The following is a 12859-nucleotide window of genomic DNA, read 5'->3' on the forward strand; positions in this document are numbered from 1 at the left end:
AGGATTCTTTGGGGGAAGCCATGGCTGTTGAAAGTGGTATGATGCTACTTCAAATGTATAGTGCAGACAGGGTTTATGGGGCATAATCCACAACACTGAAGAATGTCAATAGGCATCTTAATTCGTCGGTTTTACGCCTGTTATAGCACAGCTGCAGAGCTTGGGTTGCCATAGGCATCCCACTTACATAGCTGGCCAGGAAGTTGATGGTCTTGGAGTTGAGACAGGCTTCTGGGAGGCAGTGGCGTAGCGTGGGTTGTCAGCACCCGGGGCAAGGCAAGTAATTTGCGCCCCCTAACCCGTGGATTTGCGCCCCCTAACCCGTGGATTTGTGTCCCCTAACCCTAACCCCCAGATGTTGCGCCCGGTGCGGCCGGCCCTCCCTGCACCCCCCACGCTACGCCACTGCCGGGAGGTAGGGGTTTCCAAGCTGCAATTGTACTGCAGGAGCTGAATGCAGCGCTATGATAATTCTCTGTGCAACTGACACCTCCAGAGTGCCAGCCCTTTCCTATTTATACAGTGGTACCTCGGGTTAAGAACTTAATTCGTTCTGGAGGTCTGTTCTTAACCTGAAACTGTTCTTAACCTGAGGTACCACTTTAGCTAATGAGGCCTCCTGCTGCTGTCGTGCCGCCGCCGCCCGATTTCTGTTCTCAACCTGAAGCAAAGTTCTTAACCTGAGGTACTATTTCTGGGTTAGCTGAGTCTGTAACCTGAAGCATCTGTAACCCGAGGTACCACTTTATGTCTTACCAGGATTTTCATTCTGTTCTTTGGTCATCTCTTGTTAAGGTACTACATACTTCCTATAGGTCAGCCTTTCTCAACCTGAGGGTCCCCAGATGTTGTTGAACTACAACTCCCATCACCCCAGTTAGCTAGGCCAGAGCTCAGGGATGCTGGGAGCTGTAGTCCAACAACATCTGGGGAACCACAGGTTGAGAACCGCTGCTCTAGATGTTGCTGTACTATAGCTCCCATCATCTCTGAGCATTGTTATGTCTTTATCATGCTTGCAGTCGCCAATACCAGTGTGGCTGACTAGAACTAGGACTGTCAAGTGAGGTGTTGCCGTGATTTTGAAGCAACTTGCAACTGCTCTTGTTACGTTCTTGCCTCCTAAGCCATCGTCTTTTCTCTTGTTCTCTTTTACAGACTCCCACAATGAGAGGGGAGATGCTGTTCCTCACTGCGCTCCATGCCACGCTCTTTGCTTCAGCACAAGTTATGGCTCAGAAAAGGGAGAGAGGTAGGTGGATTGTGACATGTGTAACACTATGGAATGGTTCCATAGCTCAGAGTACGTGCTCAGCATCTGAAAGATCTGGGCCTGGGCCAGGGGGTGGGAATCCTCCAGTGGAGACCTTTAGGGCCACTGTTAGTCAGAAGACCAGGGCTGGTGTACCTCAATGTAAGGCAGCTTTGTGTCTTCATCTGTGCATGCTAAGAACATTAAAAAAACCCCACATGGGTGCTATGCAACTAAATGGTTTCACAACGACAAGGACAAGTAGCACAATGGTTCCCCCACCTCTCCTCCAACCCTGCGCACCCTGCCCCATACCCAAATCTGATGCAGAAGGTTGGAGGAACCCTCAGAATAGATTTGGGAGAGGGAAAGTAGGAGAATGTTCTGTTGTGCAAAGAGAATTTTTTGTTCTGATGGAACGTTCTCGCACTACTTTGAATACAACACCTGCCAGAGACCTGTCCCAAGGATCTTAGTCTGCATTCCAGCAAGAGAGAGTGAAGGGAGAGGAGAGGGTAGCAAGAAAGGGGGGAAGGGTGAAGGAATGGAATAGGGAAGGTGATGCTTCCAGCACCACTCGGAGGCTCATGCTAAGGGTGAACTTGGTTTGGCTGCATTGCCCTGCTGGGATGGAGATGGAGGTGGCGTATGCATAGCTCTGACTCTCTCTGTTTACCAGAGACAGTCCCTGTTTTCTGATTTCTTTTTCCTGGTGAAGCATTATCTCTGCATTGCAGCCTTTGGAAGATGACAAAGATGGCTACTTGCAATGCAATAGGTCCCTTAGACACCAGGGAAGCTGTGAACAGAATAGAACTGCTCGCTATGCTAAGTTGTGCCTTCTCCATTCCTTTATCATGGGAATGCAAGGGAAGCAACTCTTTTGCATGAGTAACTGTACTGCCTGCTGTGCCTTCATTTATTCATGCCTTGAGGAGAGCTGTGTGTTGCCTGCTGTGCCTCTGCCTATGTATCATTTGCATATGTATCACACTGATTTGAGCATTAAAACTTTTGGAAAGAATCAGCACCTGAGTTCGTAGACTTTAGCTAGGAAGAGCCAGGATACCTGGTGTAAGCAGCAGTGAGGCTGCTGGCAGGAAGTTGGGTGCAAAGGTGTTCCTTCTCACCCATCTCTCCTGACCCCTTCCTGACCTACTTACAGTCTCCAGGCATTTAACACCCTGGCTTTGAAATAAGCTGGGATTTGTTAGGCAACTTTAAACCATGGTTTAATGCTGGCTTCTGGCCCTCACTTCTTTAGAAGCATTCAACCATAGTTGCCAGCTCATGTGTAACAGAAATATATGTTCATGTCATGAACCTGTCATGCAGGGTGCACACTGCTTGCACTACCTAGAGCTACCCACCTGTCAAATGTGTGACTTTGCAAGTCTCCCTTCACTCCCATTTTAAACATCAAAATCTCTGGTCCAGAGGTTTCCCACCCATGCTACAGCATGACAAGCGGTTTGATGGTTCCACCTATCCTAACCACAACTTAACACTGATAATTGCTCTGGCTTTGCTTCGAAATAGTTTGCCAAAGGTTTTGTTTCATGTTGGAGTGTTTATTTTGCTGAGAAAGGTCCATTGCACTTAGTGACCTTTCCTCTTCCACCCTTTCTCATCCTTCTCTCTTGCTTGAAAGCTTCCAGATCAAAGATAAACATGCAAATGTTCTTGGCTACCTATCTAAAGCTTCTCTGTTCACATTCATGTTCCATTCAGTGTCCCATACACTCACTTCCGCTTGATATCCAAGGAGAAGGAGTTCATAGTTTTAAAAACTGATTTTCCCCTTGAGGAGCATATTGTGGCTCCGTTGAGTGAAAACTGAGCATCTTATAGCTCCACTGAGGTGTCAAGGACTGGCTTCTCTGCAAGTGTTTGCAGATAGGCTTGCACTTTCCCATAGCACCTGGCAACAGGAGGGAAAAAAACAATTAAAAAAACCACCTTCAAAAAAATTTGGGCTCCACTCCCTAACTGTGCGTCTGGGATGAAGCAAAGGAATTTACCATGGTCCCTTTGTTACAGAAAAAGACACTGCTTCTCTATTCACCTCCTAAATCAAATATCATGATTCTAGATAGCATTTCTTTCCCCACTTCAGCTGTGCCAGTTATTAAGCCAGGACTTGCTGTCTCCTCTTTCCCCTCCAATCCTCCCATAGGATGGAGACTTGGGAATTTAGAGGGCCAGTTGATGCACAAAGAGGGAAAGAGGCAGTCACCCTCTTGGAATAGGAATGGTTCTGTCTGCCCCTGTGGGAGCTGGAGCCCCAAGCTATCTCTTTCTGATGACTTAAATCTAAAGGAATGTGGTGTGTATGAGGCACTGAAGTAACTCCCAGTGTAAAGGACACCTGATTGGTGTGCAGATATGTTTCTGTCTGCTTTGTGAGTGGCTGTGAATGGCAGCAGTGAATGCAACGCCAACCTGAGAATACACAGCCCTTTCTCTAAAAGGCTTCTGGTACGGGCTTTTGGCCTGTATAGAAGCAGGGTGCAAGGCTGGCCATACCCAGCCTCTGACCCCAAAATGGGATGCCTATCATGTTTCTGTATTTCATGTGATAGTGAACCATCTGAGCCATGGGTTGTTGTTTTACAGTGGTCTGCTCCAACGTCTACACGGCCGACATTGTGTTCCTGGTGGACGGATCCTCTAGCATTGGAAGAGCCAACTTCCAAATGGTCCGGAACTTCATGGAGGGGCTGGTTGCCCCTTTTGTCAATGTGGTGGGTGAGAGAGGGGTGCGCTTTGGAGCTGTGCAGTACAGTGACGAACCCAGGTGAGTCCCAGCCTCTCTGCCCTCCAGCAGTATTTGCGGGAGCTGCAAATTCATGGTAGATGGGTTTATCCAATGGCAGCGGCCTCTCTGATCAGAGGGACCTCTCTGATCAGAGGTAGTGTTTTGCTGAAACCAGGTGCTGAGGAGGAAAAACAGCAAGGGAGGATCCTTGCCTTCATGCCCTGCCCATAGGCTTTCCAGAGGTGCCTGATGGATGACTGTTAAAAAGAGCGTGTGAGCTGGACTAGACTGGCCCTCAGCCTGATCCAGTAGCGCCTTTCTCATAGTATAGGTGGCTAACTTGTGACCCTTCAGGACTTTGTAGTTGGACACCTATCAGCCCTAATCTATATGGCCCAATAGTCTGGGATGGTGGAAGTTGGAGTCCATCAATATCTGGATCTGGCACCCCCGTCTTATAGGCTACTATAGAATAGCCTTCCTCCAACCTGTTGGATGTTGTTGGACTCCAGCTCCCCTCAGACCTAGCCAGCCAATGGCCAATTGTTGAGGATGATGGGAGTTTCAGACCAACAACATCTTGAGTCCACCATGTTGGGGGAAGTGTTCTAGAGCTTTCCATTGTCATAATGTAGATTTGTGCTCAAAGTTCTCTGCATTCCTGCAGTATGATCCTCACAATGCCCAAGGGAGAGAAGGTGCTTCTTATTCACAGAGCTGACTAATTTAATAGAACTTCTGTAGAGAGCTTCTTTTCAATTAGGCTTTTGGCTGATTAACATTATATGGCCTTTTAAATGTGTCTGTGGGAGGTGGGATTTTAGTTTGTTTTGCCTTTGTTTTGTTATGCATTTTGTGTTTTCATTTTGCATGTTTATGTTGTGAACTGCCTTGTGGTTTTTGGATGAAGGGCGTTATACAAATTCAGTAACTAATGATGATAATAGTAATAGCTTAAGCTGGCTATAAAAATGGCTAGGGTGTCTTTTTTTTACTTTCAACTTGAGCCTTTAGCTCTTTTTTCAAATATAAAAGAAACCTGGATTCACAGCATGGTCTCATTTTCCTTTTCTGAAGAGCCAACCATTCCACTTACACCTGGAAAACTCCTTAAGAGCACCACTGGGAATTTCTGAAAAACTTTCTGGTGATGCACAAGGCTGCCCATAAAGAAATGGGGGCTCATTCAGTGGATTCCACTCAAGAGATGGGCTGGCAGGTCCTGTGACTTCTGCTCCTGCCTCCTCCCCTGACCTTTCCTTTCGTTTTGATCCCAGGACCGAGTTCACGTTCTCCACATACCGCAATGGGACAGCGGTGATGAAGGCTGTCCGAGAGATGGCCTACAAGTCTGGGAACACACGGACAGGGGCAGGCTTTCGCCATGTGGCAGATAACTTCTTTGGAGCCAGTCAGATCCGGCCTAATGTTCCAAAGGTACTGTGAGAGAGTGTCTTCTGTCAGAGAGAAGGGTGGCTGGATGGGTGGGAATTCAGTGGCCAAAGCAGCAGGGTAATATGCTGATGGGACTTCTTAGCCTCCTGGTGGCCACTCTTTTGGGTTCTGGCAGTGTTGGAGCATGCATGTTATGAAGCTGAATAATTAGCTATCACTGTCTTTGGGAAGGTTGAGAGAGACAGAAGGCGGGGAGCTACCCCCAGGCTGTGATGATGCACATTCCCTTAAAATAGGTCGCATGCGGCAACCCCTCACCATTCCCCCTGCATCTGAGCTACCCAGCTTAGGTGAAGGATCCAAAAAGTTTGCACCAATGTAAATTCAGAAAGAGGCACTTTGCTACAACTCCTTGTTGAGGGTACCTCCATGGCTTATAACTTTCCCTTCTCTGCATCAGATCTGCATCCTCATCACAGATGGAAAGTCTCAGGATGAAGTTGAGGGGGCAGCTGCAAAGCTGAAGGATCAAGGCATTAAAGTCTTTGCTGTGGGTGAGTGGCTACTGCATTCAGGTCCCGTGAGAGATTGGGATCCAGGAAGGTCAACATTCGTGAGAACTTCTCCCTTCCTCCATCCCCCATACAGTCGTATCTTCCTGTAATCTCTGGCTCCTACCATCTGCTCCTTCACCCTGCCGCTGGTTCTCTGTATGAAAAAGCAGAGCTGGGTGGGTGATGCTGGTTAACATCTATACCAGTTCCTACTTGCCACATGTGGAGGCCAAGGCAGGGAACAAGGACTTTGCAAGCAGGTGATGAGCCTCCTAGTTTTGTTATCCCTGGCAATCTTCCCTCTCACAGATGGCACATGTATCTGGGGTGAACATGTGGAAGTGGTTGGCTATTGTGAGAGCAGGATGCTGGATGAGATGGGCCAGAAAAAAAACCCTAATAAGAAGAAGCTTTTTATATATATATAAACCCCAAATGTTATATCTCAACAGTGGTGAATTCATAAATCACATATGATTTTGAATGTTGAACACGTGCAATTGTCCCTTCTTCAACAAGCCATGAAATATCTTGTGTTGCAGTGTTGGCTGCAGCATCGCATGAGGGTACAATGCTAGCCTGTTTGGGTCTGTTACGATTAGGAGAGAAATTGGCACAGTCCTTGTGTGGGTTGCAGGCACTGCCTGTACCTGTCACATACAGCAGCCCTCTACTTAAAGTACTTAAAGAGAGTAGCTGCCTGCTCATTGTAGGCAATAATCATCTGCCCTTCACTGTAAACAATACTAAGCTAGAGTGACCGATGGTCAGATTTCCTATGTTCTTGCCTTAGCCTGTAATCAAGGGCCATTAGGTATCCCAACACTCCAGTGCATGGAAAAGACAGAGGGTTAGGAAACCCCAAAGAAGGGGGAAATGTAGGTCTGAAGGTGGTTGAAGACGATTGCTACCAGAGTCCTCTGTTTCCCACTCAGGCATCAAGAACGCGGACAGCAGCGAGCTGACCAAAGTGGCTTCTACCCCCACGGAGGATTATTTCTTCTTTGTCACTGACTTTAAAATCCTCTCAACTCTCTTGCCTCTGGTGTCGCGGAGGGTGTGCACCAGCACCGGGGGCATCCTACAGCCAGCAGGTAAAAGGTTCGGGGTGGGGTGCAGGTGCCGCTCAGCTTTGAAGTGCTGCTTCGGTCCTGATTCTCTCTCTCTTTCTCTGGCAAGGGTTGCAAGGGGTTAATTCCCAGCCTGCCCTGTTTCCATGGAAATGCATCAGCAAATCCTGGAGGAAGCTCCTGATCTAATCAATGTGATACTCCACCAGGAACCCTGACCTAAGCTCAGTGTTGGTTTAACCTCACCCTGCGGGTGGGTAGCATTCAATCTTCTTACCCTCCAGTGCTTGCTGGTGTCAACATAAGTTGCTCATCATTCTACAAATCCTTTCAGCTTTTTTGTGTGGGGGGGTTGGGGGGTGAGGAGGAACTGCTTTTCTGAAATTCTTGGCCTTTGCTCACCTTACCTTCTGGGCCTGTGGTGAGCTGCATGTGCCAGCAAGGATCTTGATTTATTCTCTCTGTTTCCTCCCCTCTACTTTAAGGTACAGAGACATATGGTGGCCCCTCAAATTTGGTCTTCCTGGAGCAGGGAACAGATATGCTGAGGATCCGCTGGACGGCGGCTGGTGGTCCCGTAATAGGCTACAAAGTCCAGTATGTGCCTCTCACAGGCTTGGGGCAGCAAATAACAGCTGAGAGGCAGGAGGTGAGGCTTCCCCTTTCAGTGCAGTCCTAGGTGTCTTTACCTAGCTGTAAGTCACAAAAGGCGGGCTAATCCTAACTCCCCACTGATGGGGACCCTGTGGAGTGGTGGAAACCAGCACTGCATCCACAGCCTGGCCGCTCATGGCGGGGAAGGGGCGGGGAAAGCCTGGAGTGGATGCAGGGAATGGGCCCAGCTCCAACCCAGTACTGGCTGTGAGAGCAGCTTGGGACCCAGCAGATCCCGGACCAGCTCAGCCCTTCTCTTGGAACACCCTGTTTTAGCGCTTTCTGGATACTGCCAGCAAGTTTTTCCGCCTGGCTGCATGCTTGGCAGGCAGAAGCGGGGAAATCTGCACTGACAGAGTGACACTGGTGTCAGTCAGCCCACCGGCAGCAACCAAAAAGAGGCCAGCTAAGCTGGCAGAAGCGAGCCGAACAACATCTCTGCTCAGTCCAAGCCGTCCTCCCCAAGCCCAGTGTAAGGAAGGCTTAGATTGTAGCTTAAAACATAAACGATGCATTTTATGTTGTTACCCCTGCCCTCCAGAGGTTTAAACTTAGGGTTGATAAGGAAGTAAATGTTGCAGATATTTTAGTCCAGCCATCCCTACATATTGCCATCTTTCCCTGGGGGGGGGGGGAATGAAATGGCTTCAGAAAATTTACTTTTTTAAGCACCCAGGAATAAACTTGACCAGAGCTGTGTGTGTTCATTTACATTTTACTTTTGCACTATTTACCCAGTTTAGATGCCTTCCCTTACAAGCTGCAGTTTGGTGTAGTGGTTAAGAGCGGTAGTCTCGTAATCTGGGGAACCGGGTTCGCGTCTCCGCTCCTCCACATGCAGCTGCTGGGTGACCTTGGGCCAGTCACACTTCTTTGAAGTCTCTCAGCCCCACTCACCTCACAGAGTGTTTGTTGTGGGGGAGGAAGGGAAAGGAGAATGTTAGCCGCTTTGAGACTCCTTCGGGTGGTGATAAAGCGGGATATCAAATCCAAACTCCTCCTCTTCTTAACTCCACAGAGAGAAAAAATAGAGAGGCCCATGGATCTTGCCTGTGTTTCCCCCCACAACTTTGGGGAGTTTGTGTGATTGGATAGAGATAAGGAAACCAGCAAAGAGGAATGGGTTAACCTGGGCTTGGTGCCTTCCAGATGTTTGGGGCCAACTCCTGTTAGGGGCTAGCCAGTGGGAGTTGGGGTCTGAAAGACCTGGAAGGCACCAGGTTAGCAAAGGCTGGGTTAGGCACCTCTTCCTCAGTACCGTTGCTCCAGTTGAAACTCAAGGTTCTACCTCTACCTGTCTTCTGTTGTAGCCCTTTGGCTGCTTCACCCAGGCTTTACTGTCCAGGTGCTAATTAGTGTAAGAAGTCCCACACATAGTTCACTATGTTATAGGAGGCCACTGGCAGTCATGGCTTCCTCCCTCATGTGCACGCAGTTAAAATGGATACAAGTGTTTTTGTCACACATGACTAGGGACTGATGCATTCGTCATACTATCTGAAGCTATTTTTTCCATTCATTCCTGCTATTGGACAGGTTAGTTTGGGACCTGGTGAGACGAGTACCGTGCTACGTGGTTTGAGGGGAGGCACAGATTACCTGGTGACTGTTATTGCTCAGTATGCCAACAGCATTGGAGAATCCGTGTCCGGCAAAGGACGTACTCGTGAGTAACGACTTCTGCCTCTGATAATCCCATATTTCCACAACTTCTTGGAGACGTTCTGTTTATGCCTCTTTGTGGTGACTCTTCACAAGAGCATGATTCGTTTGGGTTTCCTTGTCTGCAAGTGGGCTTTGTGCATTTTCCTGTGTGAGGATTGCTTTCTGTGTGGGAACATGGTAGTTGGTATGTGAGTTAGTGTGTGAAGTGGCCACAGCTTCTGAAGTTAGGTACTTGGCAACTGATGGCTGTGTCTTTTTGGCTGTGGCACCCCATGCTTAGAATATTCTCCCCAGATAGACTTACCTAGCTCCTACTTACATGTCCCTTTGGCAAAGACCTTTGTATTTCCCTGGGCCTCCTTAAATACTAGTTGAATCTGGTTTTGCACTGCTTTTGTGATGCTTATGAGTTGTTCTTTTAACTGCTGCTATTAAAATCAAGTTGCCATTGTTGTGTTATATTTACACTGCAGATACCAACTGTGTCATTACCAGTGATGTCTTAAATGGTTTTTATGTACAGTAGTTTTATTGCTGTTAGGATTCGCTTTGGGAAGGAAGGACAGGTTATAAAGTACAGATTCCTGTAGTGCAGAGGGTTGGACTAGATGACCCTTGCGGTCCCTCCCAACTCTACAGTTCTATGATTCTATCATTTGTTTCTATTGACTTAACTGTGTTCAGGGTCTATTACTGAATGTTGTCATGTGTGTGTGTGCGCGTGCGTGCGTGCAGTGGTACCTTGTTTTACGAACTTAATCCCTTCCAGAAGTCTGTTCTTAAACCAAAGCGTTCTTAAACCAAGGCGTGCTTTCCCATAGCAACGGGGGACTCAATTTACAAGTGGAACACACTCAACAGGAAGTGAAACATGTTCTACTTCCAAGGCAAAGTTCACAAACCAAAACACCTACTTCCGGGTTGGCAGCATTCTTAATCCAAGTTGTTCATAAACTAAGCTGTTCTTAAACTAAGGTCCTGTTAGGATATTTCCGTTCCACCTTAAAAGGGAGCAGGATGTTTTGTATAACAGCCTGCGTAAGTTCCTGTCTCACAGGATGTTTATGTTGTAAGTTCCTTTCGATTTAGGCTGTTTTGCCTGAGCAGTCGGAGGAGACGGTCATGATTTCTTTGTTCTGACCAATGCCTAATAAACTGTAAATATGCATGTTCTGCTCTCTGCTTGTGCAACTTCCTGCTGTGTGAATTCTGCTGATATAGTGTGCACTAAGCCTGAGGCTTAGTGTCGCTGAATTGCTGATATTGCCTGACTACGGGAGGTCGATGGATCGTCCGGCACCGAGCTTGGGGGCCAAGATGGACTTTATCTCCCTGGCAGTATCCCAACAACAGGTTTCGGGCCCAGATTCACGGCACTTGCAGGAGAGTAAGACTGCGACAGACTGCTGAGGTATGTGTGGGAAAAGCGAAAGCAGAGGCTTTTCTGTTGCCGCGGCAGCCCCTTTGATGTCCGGCAAAGACTAATTGGCCTGGGAGCCGAGCCAAGGAGGCATCGTGATTTATGAGCTGCCGAGATAAGACGTCTTAAAAGGCTCACGGCTGAAGCAAATAGCTGAGATGGATCTTTTACAATCCTCTGAAGCTGCTCCGTGTCCACTTAAGCTAAATGGCCACAACTATCAGACCTGGGCAAGGTACTGTGAGGGCCAGATGAGAAGGCTTGGTGTGTGGAATACTATTTCTGAGGACCCCCCAGCCCCTGTGACAGATGAATGGAGGGCACAGGACTCGAGAGCCATGGGGATAATTTTGCTCTCAGTAGCTCCTGAAGAGTTAATCACCCTGGCTGGCAAGGCCAGTGCCCGTGAGATGTGGGACGGGCTTAGAGCCTGTCATCTCCGACAAGAGGCTGGGTCTGTGTTGCTTTATTTCAGAAAGCTGCACAGGAAGCGTTTGGAGCCAGGGGAAGACCTTAGAGCCCACGTTTTACATTTGCAGCATCTCCGACAGGAATTGACTCAGAGAGGTTTCAATATGCCTGAGTCACTGTTTGCAATTCTCATCCTGGACTCCCTGGATGAAAGCTATCATGCCGTGTCAAGTCAGCTGGCGACCCTCCCTGCGCAAGACCTCACTGCTACAAAGGTCTTGGCGACTTTGCAAAATGAATACGACAGGAGAAATGCAGCTGAATCGGCTTGTGCGCTTCAGGGGGAGCAATGTGGGACAGCATTCCAGCCTCCAGGGGGAGCCAAAGCGTTGGCAGCTGTGAAGTGCTGGAACTGTGGGAACCAAGGTCATACTCAGAAGTTTTGTCGAAAGACTGGAAATAAACAAAGGAAAAAGCCTGCAGATGGCCCGAAGCAGAAGGGGAGTGGAAAGCCAGGGAAAAACAAGGCTATGTTTGCTGGCACAGCTCCACCAAAGGCTAAAGGCACGTCTGATGGCCAGGAGCAGGGGGGCAAGTTGCAAAAGCCCTCGCCAGTGGAAAACACGGCTATGTTTGCTGGCACAGCTTCACCAAAGGGTAAAGGCAAGCTGCAAAAGCCCACGCTGGTGGAAAACAAGGTTTTGTTTGCCAGCAAATCTGCTTCGAAGGGGAAGGCCAGGTTTATTGTTGACTCTGCGGCCACGCGCCATCTCACCAAAGACCGCCATCTGTTCATCTCCTTCACACCTCAAGATGGAGAGGTCCAGCTGGCTGATGGAAGGACTTTGCAAGCTACAGGAGTTGGGACTGTGAAACTTGAAAGTCTGCATACTACGATTAGTAATGTTCTTTTTGTTCCAGGAGCTGTGGACAATTTGATAAGCGTACCACAGCTGACTGGGCGTGGTTTTGAGGTATCCTTCAAGAAGACTATCTGTGTCATCAGAAAAGGCAAAGAGGACATGTGGCATGCAAAGTTGATGGATGGTTTGTTCTGTCTAACTTATGATGACAATGGTGTTGCTATGTCTAATGCTGATACTTGTTGTGTTGCACAAACTAACAAGGTTCTTCATGCAGGTTGCATTCATGATGCACATCGAAGGTTTTGTCACCTCTCTTGGCAAGCGCTAGCCAAGATGCCTGGGTTGGTTGAAGGTTTGGACATCAAACCTTGCAAATTTCACATGAAATGTGTATCTTGTGCAGAGAACAAGGTGAAGGTTGCTCCAAAAGGCAAGGAGTCTAGCAGGCAGGCTTCCAAACCCTACCAGCTAGTTCACGCAGACCTGGTTGGCCCTCTAGCGCCCTCTTTGGGAGGAGCAAGGTACTTCATGGTTCTAATTGATTCTTTTTCCAGGTACATTCATGTGTTTATGCTCGAGCAGAAATCGCAAGCATTTCCTAAGTTCAAGGCATTCTGTGCTTGGTTGGAGAATGCTCATGGTAAACGTATTGGTTGTCTGTTTACTGATCGAGGCGGGGAGTTCACTTCTCAGCAGTTTGAAGCTTTCCTGACTGAGAAGGGAATCCAGCATGACTTGTCAACGCCTAGATCGCCATGGATGAATGGGCTTGTGGAGAGAGCAAATCAAACGTTGCTGCAAGGAATAAAAACCT

General features: G+C 48.1%; 1 protein-coding gene across 10 annotated transcripts in view; it reads left to right on the forward strand.

Annotated features, from left to right (window-relative positions):
• Window positions 1-12859, forward strand: part of COL7A1 (collagen type VII alpha 1 chain) — a 121581-nt gene that overhangs the window by 9931 nt on the left and 98791 nt on the right. For 9 of the 10 annotated variants that reach the window (XM_053377943.1, XM_053377944.1, XM_053377940.1 and 6 more), the window contains exons 2-8: window positions 1159-1252; window positions 3869-4049; window positions 5288-5447; window positions 5866-5959; window positions 6895-7053; window positions 7515-7678; window positions 9220-9349. In XM_053377943.1, coding sequence (XP_053233918.1) covers window positions 1168-1252; window positions 3869-4049; window positions 5288-5447; window positions 5866-5959; window positions 6895-7053; window positions 7515-7678; window positions 9220-9349 — 973 coding nt within the window. In that variant the 5' untranslated portion in view covers window positions 1159-1167. Of the gene's footprint in view, window positions 1-1158; window positions 1253-3868; window positions 4050-5287; window positions 5448-5865; window positions 5960-6894; window positions 7054-7134; window positions 7283-7514; window positions 7679-9219; window positions 9350-12859 lie in introns of those variants that run through there. The other variant, XM_053377950.1, reaches the window with a different exon arrangement.

Source organism: Podarcis raffonei, chromosome 2 (assembly GCF_027172205.1).
Source record: "Podarcis raffonei isolate rPodRaf1 chromosome 2, rPodRaf1.pri, whole genome shotgun sequence".
Taxonomy (NCBI): domain Eukaryota; kingdom Metazoa; phylum Chordata; class Lepidosauria; order Squamata; family Lacertidae; genus Podarcis; species Podarcis raffonei.